The sequence below is a fragment of the Vicugna pacos genome, chromosome 22 (assembly GCF_048564905.1).
Source record: "Vicugna pacos chromosome 22, VicPac4, whole genome shotgun sequence".
Classification (NCBI taxonomy): Eukaryota; Metazoa; Chordata; class Mammalia; order Artiodactyla; family Camelidae; genus Vicugna; species Vicugna pacos.
In genome coordinates this window covers 23,806,795-23,829,005 of record NC_133008.1, presented here as the reverse complement: position 1 = coordinate 23,829,005, position 22,211 = coordinate 23,806,795, and the positions used below count along the sequence as shown (strand labels likewise).

At 46.8% G+C, this 22,211-nt stretch overlaps 1 protein-coding gene across 4 annotated transcripts in view; it reads left to right on the top strand.

The window, feature by feature from the left end:
- The first annotated feature begins 7,751 nt into the window (after positions 1-7,751).
- LOC102528746 (adhesion G protein-coupled receptor E2) overlaps positions 7,752-22,211 on the top strand; it is a 32,476-nt gene continuing 18,016 nt past the window's right edge. For 2 of the 4 annotated variants that reach the window (XM_072947507.1, XM_072947505.1), the window contains exons 1-10: positions 7,752-7,835; positions 10,585-10,638; positions 10,950-11,072; positions 11,593-11,748; positions 14,466-14,597; positions 15,159-15,305; positions 15,745-15,891; positions 15,979-16,022; positions 16,148-16,225; positions 16,660-16,837. In XM_072947507.1, the coding sequence (XP_072803608.1) occupies positions 7,805-7,835; positions 10,585-10,638; positions 10,950-11,072; positions 11,593-11,748; positions 14,466-14,597; positions 15,159-15,305; positions 15,745-15,891; positions 15,979-16,022; positions 16,148-16,225; positions 16,660-16,837 (1,090 nt within the window). In that variant the 5' untranslated portion in view covers positions 7,752-7,804. The remainder of the gene's footprint in view (positions 7,836-10,584; positions 10,639-10,949; positions 11,073-11,592; positions 11,749-14,465; positions 14,598-15,158; positions 15,306-15,744; positions 15,892-15,978; positions 16,023-16,147; positions 16,226-16,659; positions 16,838-22,211) is intronic. The other 2 variants (XM_072947506.1, XM_072947508.1) reach the window with 2 other exon arrangements.

The window sequence follows — 22,211 nt, the reverse complement described above, 5'->3', positions numbered from 1 at the left end:
TAGGATCCTGGGTCATATGGTAAGTCTATTCCTAGTCTTTTGAGGAATCTCCATACTGCTTTCCACAGTGGCTGCACCAAACTGCATTCTCACCAGCAGTGTAGGAGGGTTTCCTTTTCTCCATAGCCTCTCCAGCATTTGCCTTTGTGGACTTTTGAATGATGGCCATTCTGGCTGGTGTGAAGTGATACCTCATTGCAATTTTGATTTGCATTTCTCTGATAATTAGTGATATTGAGCATTTTTTCTTATGCCTATTGATCATTTGTATTTCTTCCTTGGAGAATTGTTTGTTTAGGTCTTCTGCCCATTTTTGGATTGGATTGTTTGTTTATTTCTTATTAAGTCATATGAGCTGCTTATATATTCTGGAGATCAAGCCTTTGTCAGTTTCATCTTTTGCAAAAATTTTCTCCCATTCCGTAGCTGGTTGTTTTGTTTTGTTCATGGTTTCCTTTGCTGTGCAGAAGCTTGTAAGTTTAATTAGGTCCCATTTGTTTATTCTTGCTTTTGTTTCTGCTGCTTGAGTAGACTGCCCTAGGAGAACATTTTTGAGATGTATGTGAGATAGTGTTTTGCCTATGTTTTCTTCTAGGAGGTTTATTGTATCTTGTCTTATGTTTAAGTCTTTGATACATTTTGAGTTTATTTTTCTGTATGGTGTAAGGGAGTGTTCTAGCTTCATTGATTTACATGCTGCTGTCCAGTTTTCCCAGCACCATTTGCTGAAGAGACTGTCTTTATTCTATTGTATATTCTTGTCTCCTTTGTCGAAGATTAGTTGACCAAAAGTTTGTGGGTTCATTTCTGGGCTCTCTGTTCTGTTCCATTGGTCTATATGTCTGTTTTTGTACCAATACCATGCTGTCTTGATGACTGTAGCTGTATAGTATTGGGGTTCTTTACTTCCTAAAACACACTACTTCCAGGAATTGCTTATCGGACTTTCTTTTCCTCTTTTCTGTAAGTTCCCTGAGATCAGAGACCACATGGAGCTCATTCAGTGTGACTTCCTTTAAGCCTAGCACTATACAGGGCAGAAAACAAGCTTTTCAGATGCTATAACGTCTACATGAATTCATATTGTAGCACATGCTCCTAGGTGGAGCATGTATGATCTCCTAGCCGATTAGGTTGTAGATTCCTGTGATCTGCTTCCTCTCAGCCACAAGGAATCAAAGCCACTGCCTCTGAAATTCACCACTGCTCAGCAGTCTCTACTCAGAATGAAGAGAGCACAGTGCCTGGCATCCATGGAAAATTTAATAAGAAGCAGTTCTTAGGCATTTGGGTCAGCCTGAGGCTGTACTCTTAGACTCTGGACAGGGCAAAAGGAGTGTGTGTGAGTATCAAAGACTACCTGAGAAGACTAATCGCCTTGTCAAACCTTCAAAGGAAACCTTGTCCCAAGAGGGGTGCTTCTGGAATATGAACTAAAGGGTAAGTTGAGCATGCTGGAAAAGTACGCACCAGGTGGTAGCCAAAATAAGCAGGGTTTTAGGTAATGTTTGAGACTCCTGTTTTGCTGTTATGTTTATTCCTTTTTTTTTCAGTGAAAGTGCAAAACTTTGCTAATCAGGAAAAGCCATTGGTTGATCCATGTTATTGGATTTGGTGAAGTCATCTAAAAGCCATCCTCATTAGATAAAAAGCATGAGACCTTGGTTCTGGTTCTGGTTTAGATAGCCATCTAAAAGTCATCTTCATTGGATAAAAAGCATGAGTGGGTGGCAGAGGGGAGTTGAGGTGAGAGGAGTGCAAGCAGCAAATGGATTCATCACAGGGATTTTATACCACTTCTACTCAGTGCAGGCTCTGGGAACAGCCCTGGATTTGGAGTTCTGTATTTCTCACAGTGGTATACTTCAGGAGGAGACCATGCCCTTCACTGGAAGAAGGTGGATTCCAGGGTCAGTCTGCTTAAGGCTTTGCCTCCTGGTTCCTCAGAGTCTGTTGGTCACCTGATCACTTCAAATTCACTTTTTTTTTTTTGTCCTTCCACACTTTAACTCCAATTGCTCTGATTCCCCAAAACACTACAGGCTGAAAACAACCAACCAACCAACCAACCAACCAGCCAACCAAACAAACACACTACAGGCTGGCCATCAGACATGCTCAGACCTCAGGAATCCCAATCCATGTCTACCCGACCTGCTCTCTGGTCTCCTAAATCCCGGGGTTGATAGATTCCAACCTAGGCAGAATCACAGCCCCTTTGAACTTCCGGTTCTGGTTCCAGACTCCAGGACTGCCGGGTTGGGGATTCCGGAGATATCCGACTTCTGTTTCAAACTCCTGCAATTCCATGACTCCTCAGAAGGGGACAGGTTGAGACTGATTCTCCTACGTTTGTTGCTTGACAGCCATACCCAGTGAATCGGGGGTTGTGGGTGATGCTCTTCTGATCGCCTCAGTGTTGGCAGCTTAACAGAGAAGCCCTTTTTTTCTGTGGTGTTTGGATGCCTGTTTGGTTTCTGTGTAGGAATAGACTTCCCAGGGAGTTTCTGTATTGCAGAGGTGAATGCCAGCTAGAGTCTTGGTCCCCAGTGTAGAGGGATCTTGGGCTTGTGCTGACCTCCAACTTACCTCCTCCCAGACACACACTTCCCACAGATTCTGGTTGGCCAAACATCCTTCCCCTAAGATTCCTACATGGCCCTCTACTGCTTTCAGAATAAAGTTCAAATTCCCTAGCCTGGCCCTGAAGGATTGTAGTCATGTGATCCCAGTTACTTATCTGAAAGAAAATCCACCTCTGAGATGCTCCATCGTCTTATCCCTTAGCCCATGGTGCCTATTGCCTATCCATTCCTCAGGTTTCATCTTACAAACAATGCCATAAAGCTCACATTTGATGCCCATCCCTATGTGTTGCCAGGCACTGAGCTATGTTCTCAAGTTATTTTTCTTTCCATTTCCTTTTTCTCTTTGCATCCATTCTAGTTATACTAGTTAAACAAGAGCAATTTAGTAGAAAGAGCACAGGCTTTGCCAGTAAACAGCCTAGAATCTGATTCTTGGCCCTGCCAGTCACCAGTTTTGTGATATCAGACACATTTCCTCATTGAATGACCAGTAGATTGATGCTGCTCATTTTACGAAGTTGTAGGAATCCTTTAGTGAGTGTCAGCCGTGGGGAGGCTGAAGAGGGATTCGAGGAGGTGAGCTGCCCAACTGGAAGAAGGCTTGAGGAGCCCACATGGAGCAAAACAGCACTTTATTGCAGTACAAGCGAGTGGCACGCACACTCAGGCATAAGCACTTGTCCTTTTATTATGCCCTTGCATGCGTATTGTTCATTGTACTGACTCATGCTCCTAGCGCATGCGTACATGTACATGTACTTCTTACACACACGCAAGTTATTGCGAACTTTGACCTGGATCCTGTGACCTACTCACTTAAAACTACCGACAGCAGTTAATCAGAAAACTTCCTTTCTGGGGGCAGGGCATAATCACGTTTTTTGCTTCCTTATTGATAGGAAATCTGAATCACCAGCAAGTAGGCTGGCTGTACTGTTACTGGTAATGCCAAGAATAAAAAGCAGAACTGTGGATCTGATAATAAAATGTGAAGAAGAAAGCACCCCTTGCAAGATATTTCCTGTCAGTTTATCTAGGGAGCCCACACATAGGAATTCTCATGTGGTTTATTTGAATAGGAAATTTTTTAACTTAAAATCAAAAGTAGAAAGTTCTCCCCAGCTGACTTTGCTTGCCTCTGCACCATAAAGAGTAGGTATTTACCATTTCTCCCAGGAAGGTACAATTATAACCACCTGTATAGACCACGTCAAACTATTTGGGAATCTTTAAGAACAGGAAAAAATAATCAGTGTGAGAGAAGACTGGATAGTGCCTGCCTTGGGGAATTATCAACTGGGAAGATGTAGAGGAAACTTTCTGGGGTACTGGAAATGTTTTACGTCTTGATTGTTTGGTTACACAGGTTTACACGCACATAAAAATTCACCAAGCCTCGGTCAAGCTGTTGGCTGCAGCTGTGGTCTCATCTCAAGGTTTGACTGGGGAAGGATTCATTTCCAAGCTCACTCACATGCTTATTGGCAGGTATTTTGTCAGTATCAGCCTATTGACAGTGATGCTATTGGCTAGGAACACCTGAGACACTCACCTGGGCCTGGATGACACAGATTCAGCCTCCACTTCTGACTCTGGACACCACATCTTCATAGGTAGTGCCCAGGAATGAGTAGGAAGTGATGAAATGCAGGTACTCACCTTGGATGCTGCCTTTTAGACATCTGTCAACAAAGGGAAGGGGACAGAGTAGTACTGTGTGTGTGTGTGTGTGCGTGCGCACATATGTGTGTGTATGGTGGGAGGGAAGCATAATCAAGAGAAGTATTTTTAAGGAATGACCAGTTTTGAATAGGTTAAATGAGTTCCAAAGATCGAAAGTGTGGAATTAAATGTTATTCCCCCCATTTACTCATTTATTTATTTTTTCTGATTCTTATTTTTCTGAATAAAATAGTAAAGTTCCACAAGAGAAATGTAATAGTGAGGAAAATTTACTCGAGTTGCACTGTCCTGTCTGATAATAAGGAAACTCAGGGAGGTGTTACCATAGCCTAACATTTATTAAGCGCTTACTAGGTGCCAAGCCCTCTTCTCCATCTTTACAGTCATGGACTCACAAATGCCTTGCAAGTAAGGGCTCTTATAATTCCCGTCTTGCAGATGAAGATACTGGGGCTTGCCCAATGTCATGGCTAAAAATTGTCAGAGCTGGGGACTGAACTCAGGCCATCTTGTTGTGGAGTTTCCCCCACTTGAACGTCATGCTGTGCCACGTGGGGAAAGGGAAGAAGGCTTCCTGGGGAGAATGGGAATCAGTAAAAGGGCAAGAATCTTGTCCTTAGGAGGCCCAGGCCAAGAAAGGCATTTATGGCCATATCCTTGAATACGACTCAGAGTTAGGGGTGCCTCAGGTCAGGGAAAAAATTGTAGAGAGAAAAGGGAAGGACTGCTTCTTCCTTTTCTTTTTCTACTTAGCACTTTCATTTAACATCTCGATGAACCCTGACAGTATCCCTATATAATTACTTCATTGTATTTTCATTAATATAGTACCCATTATACAGTTGAGCAAACTGAGATTCAAAAGGTTAAGTGACTGAAGTCGTACAGTCAGCCAGCGGAGGAGCTAGGATTGAAATCTTGGGCTGTCTTACTTCAAAACCCGCTCTCCACTTGTATGCCCTGGAATAGGTAGAGGATTAATTCTGCGAGAGAAATTCCTGAAGGGAAGGCAGACATCTGCCATCTATTGTCTGGATAGGGACAAAGGCCCACCAGTCTGAAGACTTTCTCCCTTAACATGTATCCCATCGACTGGGAGAGACTGAAGTTTCCAAGATGTGTCCCTGTTGTCAGCTGCCTGCCTATATTCTGACTTAACTGTAGACATGAGGTTCGAAGAGGGTCGTGCCTGTTGGTGACTGATTCCCTGGGGATCCTGGGAGCTGGAGGGGAAAGCTCTGTCTACAGTTCTATGCAAAGTGCAGGAGGCTGGTGCAGGGGAGCCTCCAGGACTCTGCTGGAAACCTGTGGGCTGCAGGACCAGACTCACCTAGTGGAAAGGCAGGGAGGCAGTGGCCTTGGGGACAGAGGGTGAAACTGGAGCTCTATCCTCCTTTCTGTCACCTCTGTCTTTCTGCCCCAGTACACTCCATGCTGCTGCTGTTGCCACAGGGAGTTGCAGCCCTGAACCCTGGAGGTGAGTCTGCCCAGCCAGCCCCATTAGTGATGGAAGCTGGGGAGTGCCCACTGGGGTCTGGGTTCCTTCATCAACGGAGTGTAGTGGAGAGGAGGCTTATTCTGCAAATTAAAAGCCCCAGAAACACTTCCTTTGGGGTTAAGAGAAATGCTTTCTTTCTCCCCCAATTCCCAGAGTTTCCTGAGCTCTTTGTCTTTTGATAGCAGCCATCCCTCCGTTCCTCCATTTTCTGGTCCTGGGCTGGCAGCTAGCTTCCTCCATTCCTTGTGGCTTCTTTTTAAAATGTATTTTTATTGAAGTATAGTCAGTTTACAATGTTGCATTAATTTCTGGCGTACAGCATAATGCTTCAGCCACACATGAATATATATATATATACACACACACACATTTTCCTATCCTTTTTCAGTATAAGTTACTACAAGATACTGAATATAGTTCCCTGTGCTCTACAGTATAAACTTGTTGTTTATCTATTTTATATATAGCAGTTAGTACCTGCAAATCTCAAACTCCCAATTTATCCCTTCCCACCCTGTTCCTCGGGGCTTCTGACCAAGGTCTCCATCCCCACGGTGTTCCGTGTTAGGAGGTGCACTTTTTACTCCACATGTTTTGGTGCCTCTGCCTGTCGCTGTTATCTTGGATTCATATCTCCATCTGGGGAGATCTTTATCGATCAAATGGTGGGTTGTAAAGCCCCAGAGGCTTGTGGGTGGTGGAGGGGCACATTAGGGATTGTGAGGAATCCGTAGGGTTAGGGAGCAGCACAGAAGCCGTTTGTCAAGGGGCCAAAGGAACATTAAAGGGAATAGGGCTGTGGCATTGTCATGGCCACGAGATGTAGAGTGAAGAGCTTAAGCTTTAGAACCAGAGGACACCAGTGAGCTCTCTCTCCATATACAGAAAAAAGGGTCACGTGTGGACACAGTGAGAAGGTGGCCACCCACAAGCTGGGAGAGCGCTCCCATCAGAGGCCAACCCTGCCAGCACCTTGATCTCGGACATCCAGCCTCCGGAACTGCGAGAAAACAAATTTCTGTTGTTTAAGCTACTCAGTCCACATCCTATTTTGTTGTGGCAGCCCTAGCAGACTAATATACATGGCCACCTAGAAAACAACCAAGCAAACAGATACAAATACAGAAAATCACCATAATTCCAGCACACAGGCTCCTGGAAAATTTGAGGGACATGTTTTTCCCATCTTTAAAAAGGGCGTTGTGTTATACACCAGAGACTGACACATCATAATCGACTGTACTTCAATTAAAAAAAAAGAAAAACAGATAGACCAAAACAAAACAAAATGTAGCAAGATTATTTTCTTTTTTGACAACAAATATGAATCAAAGACTATGATGAGTATTGGGGAAGAATGAAAACCTTAGTTTTAGACCTGCCAGGGTCGAGAGGTGATGGGGTAGCATGAGAGAGATCTTCGTGGTGATGGAATATTTATGTACCTTGATTGCAGTGACAGTTACAGGCACCTGCACGTGTGATAAAATGACATGGAACTACACACACACACTGCGCCAGTGCTAGTTTCTTGGTTTAGATTCTGGACTATCATTACATAAAAAAGTAACCTTTGTGGAAAAATGGGTGAAAGTTATGCAGGACCTCTTGGTATTGTTTTGCAACTTCCTCTAGATCTATATTTATTTCAAAATAAAAACTTAAAAAGAAAGAAGCCTGTTAATAGACAGTAAATACGAGAGTCTGTTCATGAACCAAGGTCCTCACAGGGGCAAACAGCCCAGTAGACGAATTCTTCATGTTTGATGTAGAAGGACTTTCTATAACAAAAAGACATAAAAACCCCTCTCTAGGAGGCTTTCAGTACAGATGCTAGTAATGCTAAGCAACAACTTAAAGTTAGAAGTTTCAGAGAAGTAATCCTCATGCAGATTAGGGAAGAAAGAACCCAGACCAACCTGTTTCCTGCCAGCTAATTTAAGGCATGAGTCATACTAAAAACTAGAACCCTTTCTCAACACACACAGATCAAGATCAGACGTCTTCAGTGGCTGGCCTTGCTGCTCTCTGCACCATGAGAAACCGGTATCTAGGTTTGCTGCCAGGTCGGTAGAATTGTAACAGTGGTGGTAGACAAGTAAAGCTATCGGGGACTATTTATCCAGTCGGGAATTTCCTCTGTTTTTTGCTTCACTTCTGGCTCTTGCTGTATTTCTGGTTTTCCCACTATCTCTGTAAGGGAGAGTAGGGGAGAAATTTTAAGAAGGGCATTAACTCTGTTGTATTAAGTTGTCAAAGAGAAAGTTGGTGAAACTTATTCCTAGGGAAACTGGGGGACTTAACAGATTTCTCATTTTTACCACCTGTGTTAGTCCAGGTTCTCTAGAGAAATAGAACCAATAGGATGTATAGATGGAGGGAGGGAAAGGGATTTATTTAAGGAGCTGGTTCATGAGATTATGGAGGTTAGAAAGTCTGAAATATGTAGGGCAGGCAGACAGGCTGGAAACCCAGGGATGACTTGTTGTTGCATCTCAAGTCCAAGGGCCACCGGAAGCAAAATTTTCTCTTCTTTGGAGGAAGTCAATTTTTTCCCTTTAAGGTCTTCAACTGATTGAGCGAGGCCCACCCAAATTATGAAGTGTAATGTGCTTTATTTAAAGTCTACTGACTTAAATGTTAACTCATCTAAACACCTTCACAGCAACATGTAGACTAGTATTTGACCAAATATCTGGGTACCGTGGCCTAGCCAAATTGATACATAAAATTAATTATCACCCTAACCATACTATTCGTTTTTTAAAGAGTTCATAGCCAGATTGTCTAATAATTTTGATGCACTAAGAAAAGCACTGTTTTTTGCTCTTAGGCTTTGTATAGGTCATGGAACGATTTGGAGTTAACAGTGTCTTAGTGAAAACCAGTGCCAGTGAGGTCCGCTTATTTCCGATTAGTCTTTATTTCCTTCAATGCTTAGGATAATACCGGTGACCTAGCAGTTTAGGTGTTCCTTATATGTTCTTCTCATTGGTTGTAATTTGTTTCCTTGCTTTTATGAGAATAGCCACATTTCTTACCATCTAACTTGTGAAATGTGATTTTTCTAAAGCTGGGCATAGTTTGGAGGGTCTGATGTATGAAATGCTGTAGGCAGTTGGAGAGCTAAGTTAGTTTCTCCAGGATGTTCACACTTGTAGCTGTGCACATATCTTATATACTCAGAAGACTAAATGATTTTGTTCAGACACATGGGACTCATTTGATCCTTCTTTGGGTGCCACACTTTAGAAAATGGAAGTGGGCATCCTTGATGGGGCATCTGAGAGATGGGATGCCTGAACAACTTCCCCCAGGGCCTGCTCCAAGCTGGGTTTTGGACTCAGGCACTCTGGCCCTGGAGCCCGGCTCTCTCTACCGCTGGATAGAGCTCTAAGAGGAAAGGAACACTTCATGGGCAAAGAGGGAGGAGAAGACATCTGGGACTCTGAGCCCTGAGAGAGCCAAGGTGACCATGTCATTCTGCCTGGCCCTGGAGTCTGACCCAGACACAGGTGTGTCTCAGGTAACAGGAAGATGCTGGAGGAACAGGAAAGAAACCTTGCTCTTCGTTTTCTTCTTTTACTCTTTCTTTCCCTTTAGCAGACATGCTGCTGTCTGTTTCCTGTATGCCAGGCACTGTGCTGACCCCTTCTTAGTCTTCACTCATCTACAACCATGACAAAGCTCATACTACTATGATTTCCTCATTTGCATTGGCGGAAATTGTAGTCCAAGGGCTTGGTGGCGTTCCCAAAGCCTCACGGCCACCAGGTGGATGTTTGGATGCAGACTTGGGTGTGCCTTACTCCAAGTTCTCCACCAGGAGCCTCTGTCGCCTCACATAGTAGTGAAATGGCGGTACAGCCTGTGAGAGGAGTTCGTTTTTGCCTTTGCCTGAGAAGGAAGATCTTGTAAAGTCAGACAGATCTGAGAAAATTTTCACAGCGTTCATCAGCTCACATGGATGGGTGGACTGGTCATTGCCTGGAGGGTAGATTTCATCCCTTTACACCCACAGTGGCTTCATCCCACAAAGCCTACTGCTATCACTGACTCATTTCTCAGGACCGGACCTGGAGACCAAGCCGAAGGTCTGTGCCCTCAGTGCACTATAGGAGGGCCAGGGGCTCATTTGGGAGGAACCACAGAAGCCATGCGCACTGTGCCTGGAGAGGCCACTTGACCAGGGGATGGTGGCTCTTCCTGTAGGTGCCTTAGTTCTCTCACCTCACCTGTCCGCAGCTCCCTGTCTCTCGTTTCTAGGGTTCCATGCCCTGCTGACATCACTGGGAGATGGGGCTCAGACTTTGGGCTGTTAGACTCCAATACCCATGCTCTTCTTGCATGCCCTGAAACGTGTACCTTAAACAGGAGGGGTGATCCTGGAGAGAAATCCTCAAAGCAGATTTCTGCCATTGCCAGAGAGCAATGAACCTGAGGATGGGCAAAGCACACGAGTCTGAGAACTTTCTCCTTTAAGATTTATTCTCTCCACGGGGAAAAGCTGGAGTTCCTAAGCTGTGTCCCTGTCATCATCTGTCTGTGTACATTCTGTCCTCTTATGTGTAGCACCCGAGGTTGCAAGAGGGCTGTGCCCGTCAGTGACTGATTCCTTGGGGAGTCCCTGGAGATGAAAGGGAAAGGTGGAGTCCTGGATTCTGTGAGAAGTGCAGGAAACCTGGGGATGCCGCTGGAAGGCGGTGGGCTGCAGGACCAGAGCTACCTCCCTAGGAGTCAGGGGCCACGCAGAAAGGGGCTGAAACTGGAGCTCCACGTTCCTGTCTTCGCCATCTCTCTGTCTTTCTGCCCCAGGACTCTTGGTGCTGCTGCTGTTGCCATTGGGACCCGCAGCCCAGAACTCGACAGGTGCGTCTGCCAGCCGGCCCCGTTTGTGATGGAAGATGGAGACTGCATGCCAGGGGCAGGGTTCTCTCACCAACGAGGGGGGAAAGGAGGCTTATTTTGCAAGTGAGGTTCAGAAATGGTTTGCTGGAAATAACAGAAGCTGTTTCTTCTTCCCCCAAATGCCCAGGGTGTTCTGAGCTCTTTCTCTTTTAATGCCAGTCATCTCTCCTCTCCCTCCCTTCCTCTGCTCTTGGACCCCCAGCTGGCAGCTGGTTTACTTCATTCCCTGGGCCTTCTGACCATGGTCCCCTTCCCCACATCTGCCCCCGCAGCCTGTGCTCGGTGGTGCCCTCCGAACTCCTCATGTGTCGACGGTACCTCCTGTCGCTGCCTTCCGGGATTCAGTTCTTCATCTGGTTCAGAGATCTTCACCAGCCTCTTGGAGAGTTGTGATGGTACAGAGGCTCGGGGGTGGTGGAAAGACCTGCAGAGCTTGTGGGGTACAACGCAGTGACCGTGGGGGACATGGGTATTGGTTGGGGACCTCACCCTTTGTCCTCAGAATTGTCATCAAGGACAGAAAAAGGAGGAAGGAAAACTATGAAAGTGGAGAGATAAGAGGTGAATAAGCATGGCTCCCTGGGGAGAGAGGAGCTGAGTCCCCATGAGTCTGTGCCTCAGTTTGTCCTTGCAGAACTGGGGAGGGGGCTTCAGAGCTTCCACCACCCCCGACTTCAGCACTTCCCACTGTGTCCAAATCCAGAGGGCCAAGAAGAGCAGATTTCACAGCTTCAGGAATGGCTTGCTCCAGGTGCAGCCCAGGCTCTGCAGTTTTGCCTGGGAGTCTAATTCTTTCCAAAACAACACTGATTAAGCATCAGGCCCAATGCTGAGGAGTCACGTAGGGGATGGGGATCTCTGCCTTGAGGGAACTCATGCCTTTGGAAGGTGACCTTTTGCCCTGTTGTGTTCCAGACATCAATGAGTGCAGACCACCCTTGACAGTGTCCTGTGGACAATCGGCAGACTGCAAGAACACAGAAGGGAGCTACTACTGCACGTGCATCCCAGGATATGCGCTTGTTTCTGGGGCACCAACATTCAGGAATGAGAGCGAGAACACATGTCGAGGTAAGAATGACCCTGTGTGTTCCACCTCTCCATCCGTGAGGTCTGGGGTCGCCCAAATGCAGAGTCATTCCTGCAGCATCTGAGAGGCGGGGCCTAGGTTACAGGTGTAGCGCCCAGGTCTGAGCTGGGACAGGTGTACCTGTGCCTGTCCCACCTGCACAGAGAGGCAGGGTGGCGTGAGCCAAGGGCCCAAATCCTGACTTTGCCAGCTGACACCTGACTGGCCATCATACTTATTCAGAAATCACTAATAACATGCTAGGTGTGAGAATATCATTGTGATTTTATGTTTTCTTTTTAAAGAGTCCCTAAGTTTTACGTATAAAAACAGAAGTAGCTTTGCCTTTTGTTAACTGTTTGATCTTTGACAAGTTACTTCACCTCTCTGTGCCTCAGTTTACCCATCGGTAAAAAGAGGGTGACAGTGTTTCTTACTTCACAGAATTGTTGGGAAGTTATATGAGATCATAAAGCACAAAAGAGTGGTGGCTGTTGGGTTTTTAACTTATGATCATATGATCTAATGCACCTTCTCCAGGATGGGCATTCCTGGGGGCTGTGCCCCAGGGAGGGTGCTCAGAGGGCAGCTGTCCTGGTCCAACCCCTGAGCAGGGACACAGGAGTTGTCTGGCCTCCACACATCATCAGGCTTTACCCCCTTTCCAGGGGGAGCAGGCGGGTAGGGGAAGGCATCCGCAATGGCAGATGGAGGCCACAGCTCATCCAGAGAGGGGGGTTATAGCAGAAACCTGCGGCCTGGGAGGAGAGCAGAGCGAAAGTGGGAGGTGAAGAGGAGGCTGAGGCCAGGGTCCAGAGGATGTGAGGAAGGTCCTCAGACCCACCCTGCTGCAGAGAGAAGAGCCCACGACCTTGGTCCCAGCCAGTTCCCTCCTGCCCTTGCAGAGGGAGGGCAGCCGAACCCCCCTGGTGGGAGGGAAGAGGGGACCTGCATCTGTGTGGCGGCACCGTTGGTACATAGGTGCCTCTGTGGGTGGATGTTGTCTTGAAACATGTGGCCTGGCCAGAGCCTTCCTGTCAATTGGGAAAAGATCCCTCCTCTCCAGGTGAACACCGTGTGTTTGGGGAATGGAGAGTGAGCTGGTTTTCAACCCGACTTGCCCCTTGTGCAGTGAGCAACTTGCACAACCGCATATGATGGTCATGGATCCCACTCAGTGTGTCTGGACTAGGGATGCCACCCACCCCTGTTGTGAGCCCCTGCAGAGATGTGTATGAACAAGTGAGGTGGGTGACAGGGAGAGAGCAGCCTGCCAGTTTGGATCAAGATCTGCCACCTAAAGACCTAGTTCTGTGACGGGCTCAGCTGGACTGTGCACCCCCACCTCGGCATTCCAGCCCTTATGGCACCGGAGGATGCGTCCACCCATATTCTGGCTGTGGGGTGGGGTCTGCTACAGGCAGGAGTCCCCAGCTGCTCCCTCAGCTCCTCGCCCCACTTTCTCCAGGCATCAGAGGGCTGTCCTGTGCACCTACTTAGTCTCCCAACCATCTCTGAACCTTGGCCCAAGGCTCAGAACCTTCTTCAGAGGGTCACTTCCAAATGTTTGGAATATCCCCCCTGCCCATTTGGCATCTTACGTGCATAAAGCAAAAGAGAGGATAACATTCAAGATACTAAACAAGCTCACAGCACCGTGTGTTCCAGAACCGTATCTGTCCTCTTCACCATCGTCAGTGACTGCTGGGATGAGACCTGCCCCACGGGAGCCTCTCAGACCCCCCATGCTATGGTGGGCCCTGGGACCCTGAGATGATCACCCCAGGCCCCATGATGACACAAACCACTTGGGGCGGAAGATGGAGGCTAAGCCCCACTCAGCAGGGCCCACAGGTCCATGTCCCCGGTGGGAGGCCAAGGCCCAAGATGGCAGAAACGCCTGCCACCCCTCGTCCATCAGCACCTGCTCCCTGCTCCGGCCACCCAGCCCTCGCCCCCGCCAGCCTTGCTCAGATGGGGACTCTTACTGGTTCCTGCCAGTTCAGGGGATGGATGACTTCATGAGAATCAGAAAAAGGCACCTTCACAGCCCAAGGCTGCCTGGATGGACATCAGCTGTACTGTGCAGCATGGCCTGGGGCCCACTGTCCATGTGGCCCTGGCCTCTCTGGCATCATCCTCATTTTCTGTGTCACTGCACAAAAGCCTCGTCCTTGAGGGGCCTGGCTCAGGGGTGGGTCTTGGAGCTGGAGTTGGAGCTCCATGGAGCTGGAGCCTCAGAGTTAGCGTGGATGGGAGAGCACTGTCCCGCCAGGGTCATGAGGATTCCAAGGAGAGCTCAGCTGGCAGCACCTGCCCTGGGGGAGTCAGGACAATGGACCACAGCATTTCCTCTGCACTCAGTTCCCAGGAAGGCCCACCCAGGCCTCTGTCGGAGTCCACAGGCTGGGACACAGGCAGCTGTGATGTTCCCCTTCCAGCTGGGAGCTGCCCAGGGAGGCTGAGGGAGCCAGAGTTGGTAGAGTTGGCAGATGAGGAGGACTTGGGCCACTTCTGGTCACATCGGGACAACAGAATGTCTGGGCCACCATGCTCACCCATAGGATGCCTGCATGTGAATTAGAAAAGGCATTCACCCACTGGGGAAGTGAGAGGGAGGACTTCCAGATGCTTCCATGCCAGGAAACATGGTGGACCCCTGACCCTGGAAGGCCGTCTGCAGTCGCAGGCATCCATCACCCTCTCCTTCCCCTTGCAGACGTGGACGAATGTCAGCGGAAATCCCTAATCTGTAAAGGCCGCAGCATCTGCATCAACACCGAGGGCAGCTACACCTGCCAGTGCCCGCCTGGCTTGGAGCTCAACCCAGAGGGCCCGGAGCCGTGCAAAGGTAGAGGCCCCAGGAAGACTCTGAGGCCGGACTAGAGCTGGGAAAGGAGCCGAGGCAGTTCCTGGAGCCCAGGGAGGAGGGAGAAGGAGACCCCCAGGTTCCTGCAATGCCAAGGCCCTGCCCAAGGATTTGCCTCCCTGAAAGCTCCCACTGTAGGCCATGGAGACGGCAGAGCCTTCTGGGCCTGGGGTTCCCTTGTGGAGCCCTTGTCAGCACCCCCTAGACCTCACCCCTTCCTCATCTGTCACATTTGAACAGAGGAAGCTGTCAATTCCTGTTCCTGGAAGGGGAACCTTTGTCCAGGGTCAGGACGGGGCAGTCAAGGGTCCTTGGTCAGGAAATCCAGCCCCCTGACTCAGTTTCCTTCCTGTTTTTAACGCCTGTAAACTGGGGACCCACACTCATCTTGCAGGGAGGTCACCATAAGGTGCTTGGAAGGTGAAGTTGAAGGTCACCAGGTGATGGCACATGCAGTCACGATGGGGTCCTTGGTGCCAGGCAGCAAGAATAGGGTACAGTGAGAAGTGGACGGGACGCCTGACCCTCTGGCTTTGTCCTCAGATGTGAATGAATGTACTTTGGGACCAAACCCATGCCACAACTCCACCCACTGCCTCAACTTCGTGGGCAGATATGAGTGCCGCTGCCGCCTCGGCTGGAAGCCGATTCCCGGGTCCCCCAACGGCCCAAACGACACCATCTGTGAAGGTTCAGAGCCCAGATTCTACACTCCTGGAGACCCGCACTCAAAACATCCGATCACGCGTTCAGCGGCCCCACACAAACCAAGCAGATTGCACGCTGGGGGGCCCTGCTGTGCCAGGCGTTCTTTTGAGGCTTAATGTGAAAAGATCTGAGGGGTCCTGGGGAAGGAGCCGGGGTACCAAGGGGAAGGCTCCCGGGAAACCCAGGCAGCAACTAATTACTAACTGGGATGAAGAAATTTCAGTAGTTTCACAACCCTGTACAGGGCTCACCTGCTTTGTGTCAGAACTGTGTCCACCACTCAGTGATGTGCGGTCACAGGTGCCATCCCCTCCTCAGTGCTGAGGGGACGCTCATATGGGAAAAGGGAGTTGGGGCACAGAGAGCAGAGGGGCCTCATCAGGGCTGGGACAGAGCCTGACCCCCTTCTTCGTGTTCCCAGATGTGGACGAGTGCAGCTCCGGGCAGCATCAGTGCCACAGCTCCACCATCTGCAGCAACACGGTGGGTTCATACACGTGCCACTGCCGCCGAGGCTGGTTGCCCAAAGCCGGATTCCAAGATAAGCAAGTGACGACCGTCTGTGAAGGTACCTGTCCTCACCTGACCCGAGACCCCGCCCACAACAAACACAGACGCTCTCACAACCAATGAACCGCTGTCCTCTCCCCTGCAGAGATCTTCGCCACCTGGACCGCACCCCCTGGAATCAAGAGCCAGGTGAGTGGCCCCAGCGGGACCTGGAGGCAGGAAATTCTTCTGCACCCTCTCCCACCCCGCATTTCTCCCAAGCTCTCCCACCCACGTCTGAGGCTCCCTGACTCCCTCGTGTTCCTTCTCCCCAGAGGCTCTCCCACTTCTTTAAAAGAATTCAGGATCTGAGCGAAAACTTCAGTCCAGCCTCTGTGCAGAACACTATTCAGGTAAGGGCAGGACCCAGATGAGGCAAGGTGGAAGCATCGCATAGAGGTCTGGGGAAGCTTTGGTCTGGGAAGAGACAGATCCCAACCCAATGGCGCACTGTTCCGAGGACCCGCCTCTCCGAGGGTGGGTGGGAAGAGTGGAGAAGCAGGAATTTGTACTCACTGGTAGACACCCACTTGCACCAACTAATGACCTTTCCTCTTGCTATTCCTGCATATATTCCTAGTTTATGTCATCCTTGACATTGATGAACAGGGTTGAACTCTGAGTGGCTGGATTCCAGGGGCAAAGACCACCCAGGGAATCCCACCTGCTACCACCTGTATTACCCAGTCTCTTGGCTCTGTTTTCTGTGGCTGAGTGGGTAATGCCTTCATGCAGCGTCTCTGGCGCATGGCCTACTGGCTCTCTGTCCCTGCCTTTCCCCTCCCAGGACCTCATCCAGGAGGAGGGTGATCTGCTGGAGAGCCCTAGGGATCTAGAAACCCTGCCCCGATCAGAGCAGCACTTGGTGGCCACTAACCTGCTCTTTGGCCTGGAGGATGTCCTGAGAGGGCTGAGCAAAGCCCTGCCCAATGGGCCACTGACCTTCAGTTCACCTACAGGTCCAGGTAAGTACCTGGGACTGCCCCCAGGCTCCTGCTCAGTCCCTCCCCTGCCTCATTCCCCTTCCAATCCCACTAGAGCCAAGTGATCATGCCGGCATCTTAGTGCTAATCTCATAAACAAATTAAAATAAAAAGTTAAGGGCAAAATATGTGAAGTGGATTAAGAGGTGCAGACTTCCAGTTATAAAATAAATAGGTCAAAGGGATGTAATTACAGTACAGGCAGCATAGTGAACAATATTGTATGGAGACAGATGGTAACTAGACTTGTTGTGATCAATTTGTAATGTATAATAATATTGAATCATTCATTGTTTTGTTAACACTTGAATGTTTTATGTTGTACACAGAATAATGTAATATTCTAGGTCACTTATACTTCAGTGAAAAAAGAGAGTAAAAAAAGTTTAAAAAGAAATGAAAAAACTGTAAGTAACACACATTTTCATTGTAAAATGAAGTATCAGCAGATGAAATAATAAAGAATTTAAAATAAATTACAAACAGCTTCAAAAGAAAGCAAATTATTAAACTTGGAAGAACATTAATTTAGTGTTACTTGGTATTTAAGCATGATTTGTCTTATTGAGGTAAATTTCATGTTAATAGAAATTCACCATTTTAACCAGCATATAAAATTCGATGGCCTTTAATACGTTCACAGATTTGTACAATCCTCACCTCTGTTTCTAAAATATATTCATCATCCCAAAAGCGTGCTCTGCACCTTTCCTGTAGCCCCTCGCAACCTTTATCTGTTTTCTGTCTCTATGAATTTGCCATTCTGGATATCTTGTTTAAATAGGATCATATAATACGGGACCTGATGGTCTAGTTTCTTTCATTTAGCATAATGTATTTGAGGCTATTTCATGTTGTAGCACGTCTCAGTATTTCACTCCTTTCTATGGCTGAGTAATAATCCACTGTGTGTGAATATGCATTCATCCACGGATGGACGTTTAGGTTGTTGCCCCCTGTTGACTGTTGTGAGCAGTGCTACTATGAATACTGGTGTACAGGTATTGGTTTGAATAACTGGTTTCAGTTCTTGGGGGGTACATACCTGGGAGTGGAATTGCTGAGTGATATGGTAGTTCCATGATCAGCTTTTTGAGAAGCTACAAAATTATTTTCCCAAAGTGGCCATTTTTCCATTTTCCATCCTCAGCAACACTCGTTACTTCCATTTGGTTTTGTTTTCATTATAGCTGTTCTAGTGTATGTCAGGTGATACCTTATTGTGGTTTGATCTGAGGTTCCCTAGTGACTAGAGGTGCTTAACATCTTTTCGGGGCATTGTTAAACATTTGTGTATCTTTTTTGGTGAAATGTCTAGTCAGATCCTTTGCCTATTTTTAAACTCTATTTTTTGGCATTTGGTTGTTGGGCTGTAAGGGTTTCTTGTATATTCTAACAGTAGACCCCGTGAGATATGTGACTTGCAAACATGTTCTCCCATGATATAGATTGCCTTCTCACTTTCTTCATAGTCTTTTCACTTTAGTGAACGGATGTTTCCATTTTGATGAAGTCCATATTATCTATTGTTTCTTTTATTGCTTTTTTTTGGTCACATCTAAGAATCCAGCTCCAAAGCAAAGACCATGAAGATTTACCTCTATGTTTTCTCCTAACTGTTCTAGTTTTAGCTTTTAAATGTGTATCTTTGGCCCATTTTGAGGTAATTTTTGTGTATTGTGTGAGGTAGGGGTCCAACTTCCTTTTTTTCCCTGTGTGGATAGCCAGATGTCTGAGCATCATTTATGGAAGAAACTATTCTTTGCGTGTTGAGGGGTCTTGGCACCTCTTGTTAAAAATCAATTGACCATAGATGTATGGGTGTATTTCTGGGCTTTCAATTCTATTTTGTTGGTCTATATATCTATCTTTATGCCATTACCATACTGTTTTGAATACTGTAGGTTAGTAGTAAGTTTTGAAATCAGGAAGGTGTCTACTCCAACTATCTTTTTCATTTTCAGGATTGAGTATTTGGGTGTCTTATAATGCCAGATGAATTTTAAGGTGAACCTTCCCATTTCTGCAAAAAATAATATAATGCTGCTGGAATATTGTTAGTATTGCACTGAATCTGTATATCACTTTGGGGAATATTGCCATCTTAAAAACATTATCTTCCCATCCATAAACTCAGGATGTCTTTCCATTAATTTAGGGTTTTAACTTTCTTTCAAGAATCTCTTGTAGTTTTCTGTGTAGAAGTCTTGAGCCTCCTTGGATACATTTGCTCTTAATGTTTTGTTGAAGATCTTTGCGTCTATGTTCACAAGAGATGTTGGTCTATGGTTTTGTTTTCCGGTTAACAGTGGCCTCATAGAACTATTTAGGAAGTGCTTCTTCCTGTTCTATTTTTTGAAAGAGTTTACGGAAGAATTTGTGTCAATTCTTCCGTAAATGGTTGGTAGCATTCTGATCTGGGCTTTTCATGTTGGGAAGTTTTGATTTCCCATTCAATCTTCTTACTAGTTGTAGATCTCTTCAGACTTTCTCCTTCTTCTTCAGTTACTTGTGTAGTGTGTGTGGCTGTGGCAATTTGTCTATTTCATCTAGGTTATTGTTTTGTGCTGGTCTCAGCCTATCAATAACCAGTGTTGTGGCAGGACTGGCCCTTGCGTTTCCGTTACTGAACGAGACTTGGGTCTGCTTCCCCTCCCCTAGTAAAGCCAGTCTACTGACATCAGCTTGTGGTAAAGGAAAGTGTAGTGTTTATTATAAGGTGCCAGGCAAGGAGATCAGGGCAGCTAGTGCTCAAAACACCTGAACTGCCCAGTGGGCTCCAGGAAGGCATTTTTTTAAAGACAAAGTGAGGGAGGGAATTCTCAGGGTATGTTACCAGCTCTTGCACAAATCTCTGATGGGCTGATGGTGAGGTAGCAGGGTGATTGTCATATCCATTCTCAGTCCCCAGTAGGTCTGAGGTCTACTGTGCGCTTAGTCATCAGGTACCTAACTTCCTCAATTTGCTGGGGGTTCTAGCATCTGCAAAACAACACAGGGAATGTGCATCAGATACTGTTATCTAAGTACTTCAGAGAGGAACTGAAACAGATGACATGGCCGGAAGGGGTGTCCTGGGAAGGCCCCATAGGCTCTTTCTCAGTTACACTTCTTATTGTGATGATAAGGTGCCCTTCAGCAATAACTATCAGGAAACTTTGAAGAAAATAAAGTTTTATTACTTATAAGACCTGGAAATGACACAGTTCACTTGGGGCCACACAGTGAAGTCACAAAGAGAAAAGAGAGAGAGCACATGGGCTTGGGGTTCTGCTTTTACTGAAGTGGTTGGTGGGGACCTAGGATTTGGGCTCACCCTTTGCTGGTGAATTTAAAACATAAGAGCCGGAATTTAAAGTGTGGGACGTTACACTGGGATTTGACACAACATTTTAAAATGGTTATAAATCAATGAAAAATGTTAAAATAAAGTGTGGGAAGAGATAAAAACAAGTAGCTGAAATGGTCAGTTATTGAAATCAGTGAAGATCTCTAAAATAAAGGAGCTTCAGTAGGAGGAAGTGGCTTGGCTCTTTACCTAGTCCCCTGGCTGGCAATGTGTTTATTGTCTTTGAAGTGGGTGCCTCTTTGACATGGATGCCTGGGCAAAGAAAGCTTAAGTCAAGCACTAGCGTTACAAAACAAACGAACAAACAGCCAGGGCTTACACTGCAGTTATCTAATTTGCTCATAGATTCTAATAATTCTTTGTAAATTCAGACAGTATACATGTTACCCAGCTCAGGTCTCGATGCTCCCTGCTTGAAAGCCAATACTCTAGAGGCAAGTGTTGGTAGAAAGGACAGTTTGCTTTAATCAGAAGGCCAGCAATCTGGGGAGAAGTCAGACTTGTATCCCAAAAGCAACTCCCAAGATTCTGCTCAGCCATGATCGTTTTTAAAGGGGAAAAGGGGAAAGGGTCTCAATGAATCATTAAGGCTGCAGGTCAAGTTCTGCATCAGTTCCCATTGTGTGCAGGTTGGTTAACTCCTCATTACTTTCCTTCAGATGTTGTCTCGTCCGTGTGGTCTGCCTGCAGGATTGCTAAGGGGGATCCTGGGTGCAGAGAGGTAGTCATTCCTAAGCTACTTAATTCTTTATTCCTACTTCTTTTAATCCAGGGAAAGAATCAACAAGCTAGGCAAGATATTGTGTGCATTCAGTAGAGTATGATTCAGGAGTTAGGTTAAATGTTATCTAGTGATCTCATTTTTATAATTAAGGTTTAAGTGGAACAGAAATAGGCAAACAGGAAAGGGGAAAAATGGCTGCTTACAAATCCCTACTGTTAGACATCATTCCATTCTATAAGGTTAGAAGCGAAGGTCATCTTCTGTAACTTCTTCATGCTGACATAGGGCACCATATATCTTTGAGTGGAAGATGTCGACATGGGTCTGTAGAATCTGTTTGCTGAAAATTTTAGCTACCCCCTTACACAGACGGGCAGAGCAAGCTACAATTATTTTGATGCTCACAAAGATAGAGATTATTATGAGAAATTATGTTAATCCCAATCTCTTGAGGCCAGTTCTTGGAATTGTACTAGCCATAGATGGAGCAGCTTACGTCATGGCTGCAGTCTGGCCATCGTGCAGTTATCTCTTCCCCTCTGGTGGCAGTGATAGTGTCTGTAAAACTGAGTTGGGAAGCCCCATGAAAAAGACGGCAGGACCCCCAGGCAGGGCCACCATCGTCCTGCCAGCACCATTTGGTTCCCTGGCCCAACGGCATTGTCTCACTTTTTAAACTCTAAAATGGCTTACTTCTAGGAAAGTGCAACTTACTCCTAGGATTCTGTTGGTTCCTTGAGCTAACTCATGATTGGTCCATTTCCCTCACTCCTGATTGGTTCATTTCTACAAAGCTTGTTCCTAACTAGTCACCTTTGTTATACCTTATTTGCATATGATATTGCAAAATGTTGCAAAGTCTAGACTGGTAGCCTATAAAAGGCTGTGTAAACCTACAGACGGGGTCCAGAGCTTAGAGTGTTAACTCCTTTGGGCCCACTGGCGTAATAAACCTGAGTTCTCCAACTCTCCGATTGCTGCTTGGTTTCTCGCCCAGATCCCGGTTGCTGTCACAGCTGAGCTATAACACTCAGCTGTAACACACTTTGCTGCAACAAAACAACTCAGGAATGTGCATCAGATACTGAAAGATTCTGAGACTGTTTTGCCCGTTGACTGCTTGGGCTCTTCTGTGGCTCAGGGAGGCTTGGGAAGCTTCAGTTTTTTTACAAACAAGAGGCAGAGGAAGTGGAGAGGCTTTGTACTTTGTGGTGGAGGGGTGGCCGCAGGGTCCTGCTTGGTTTCATACATATACATGTACCATTATTATGTGTACCAAATAT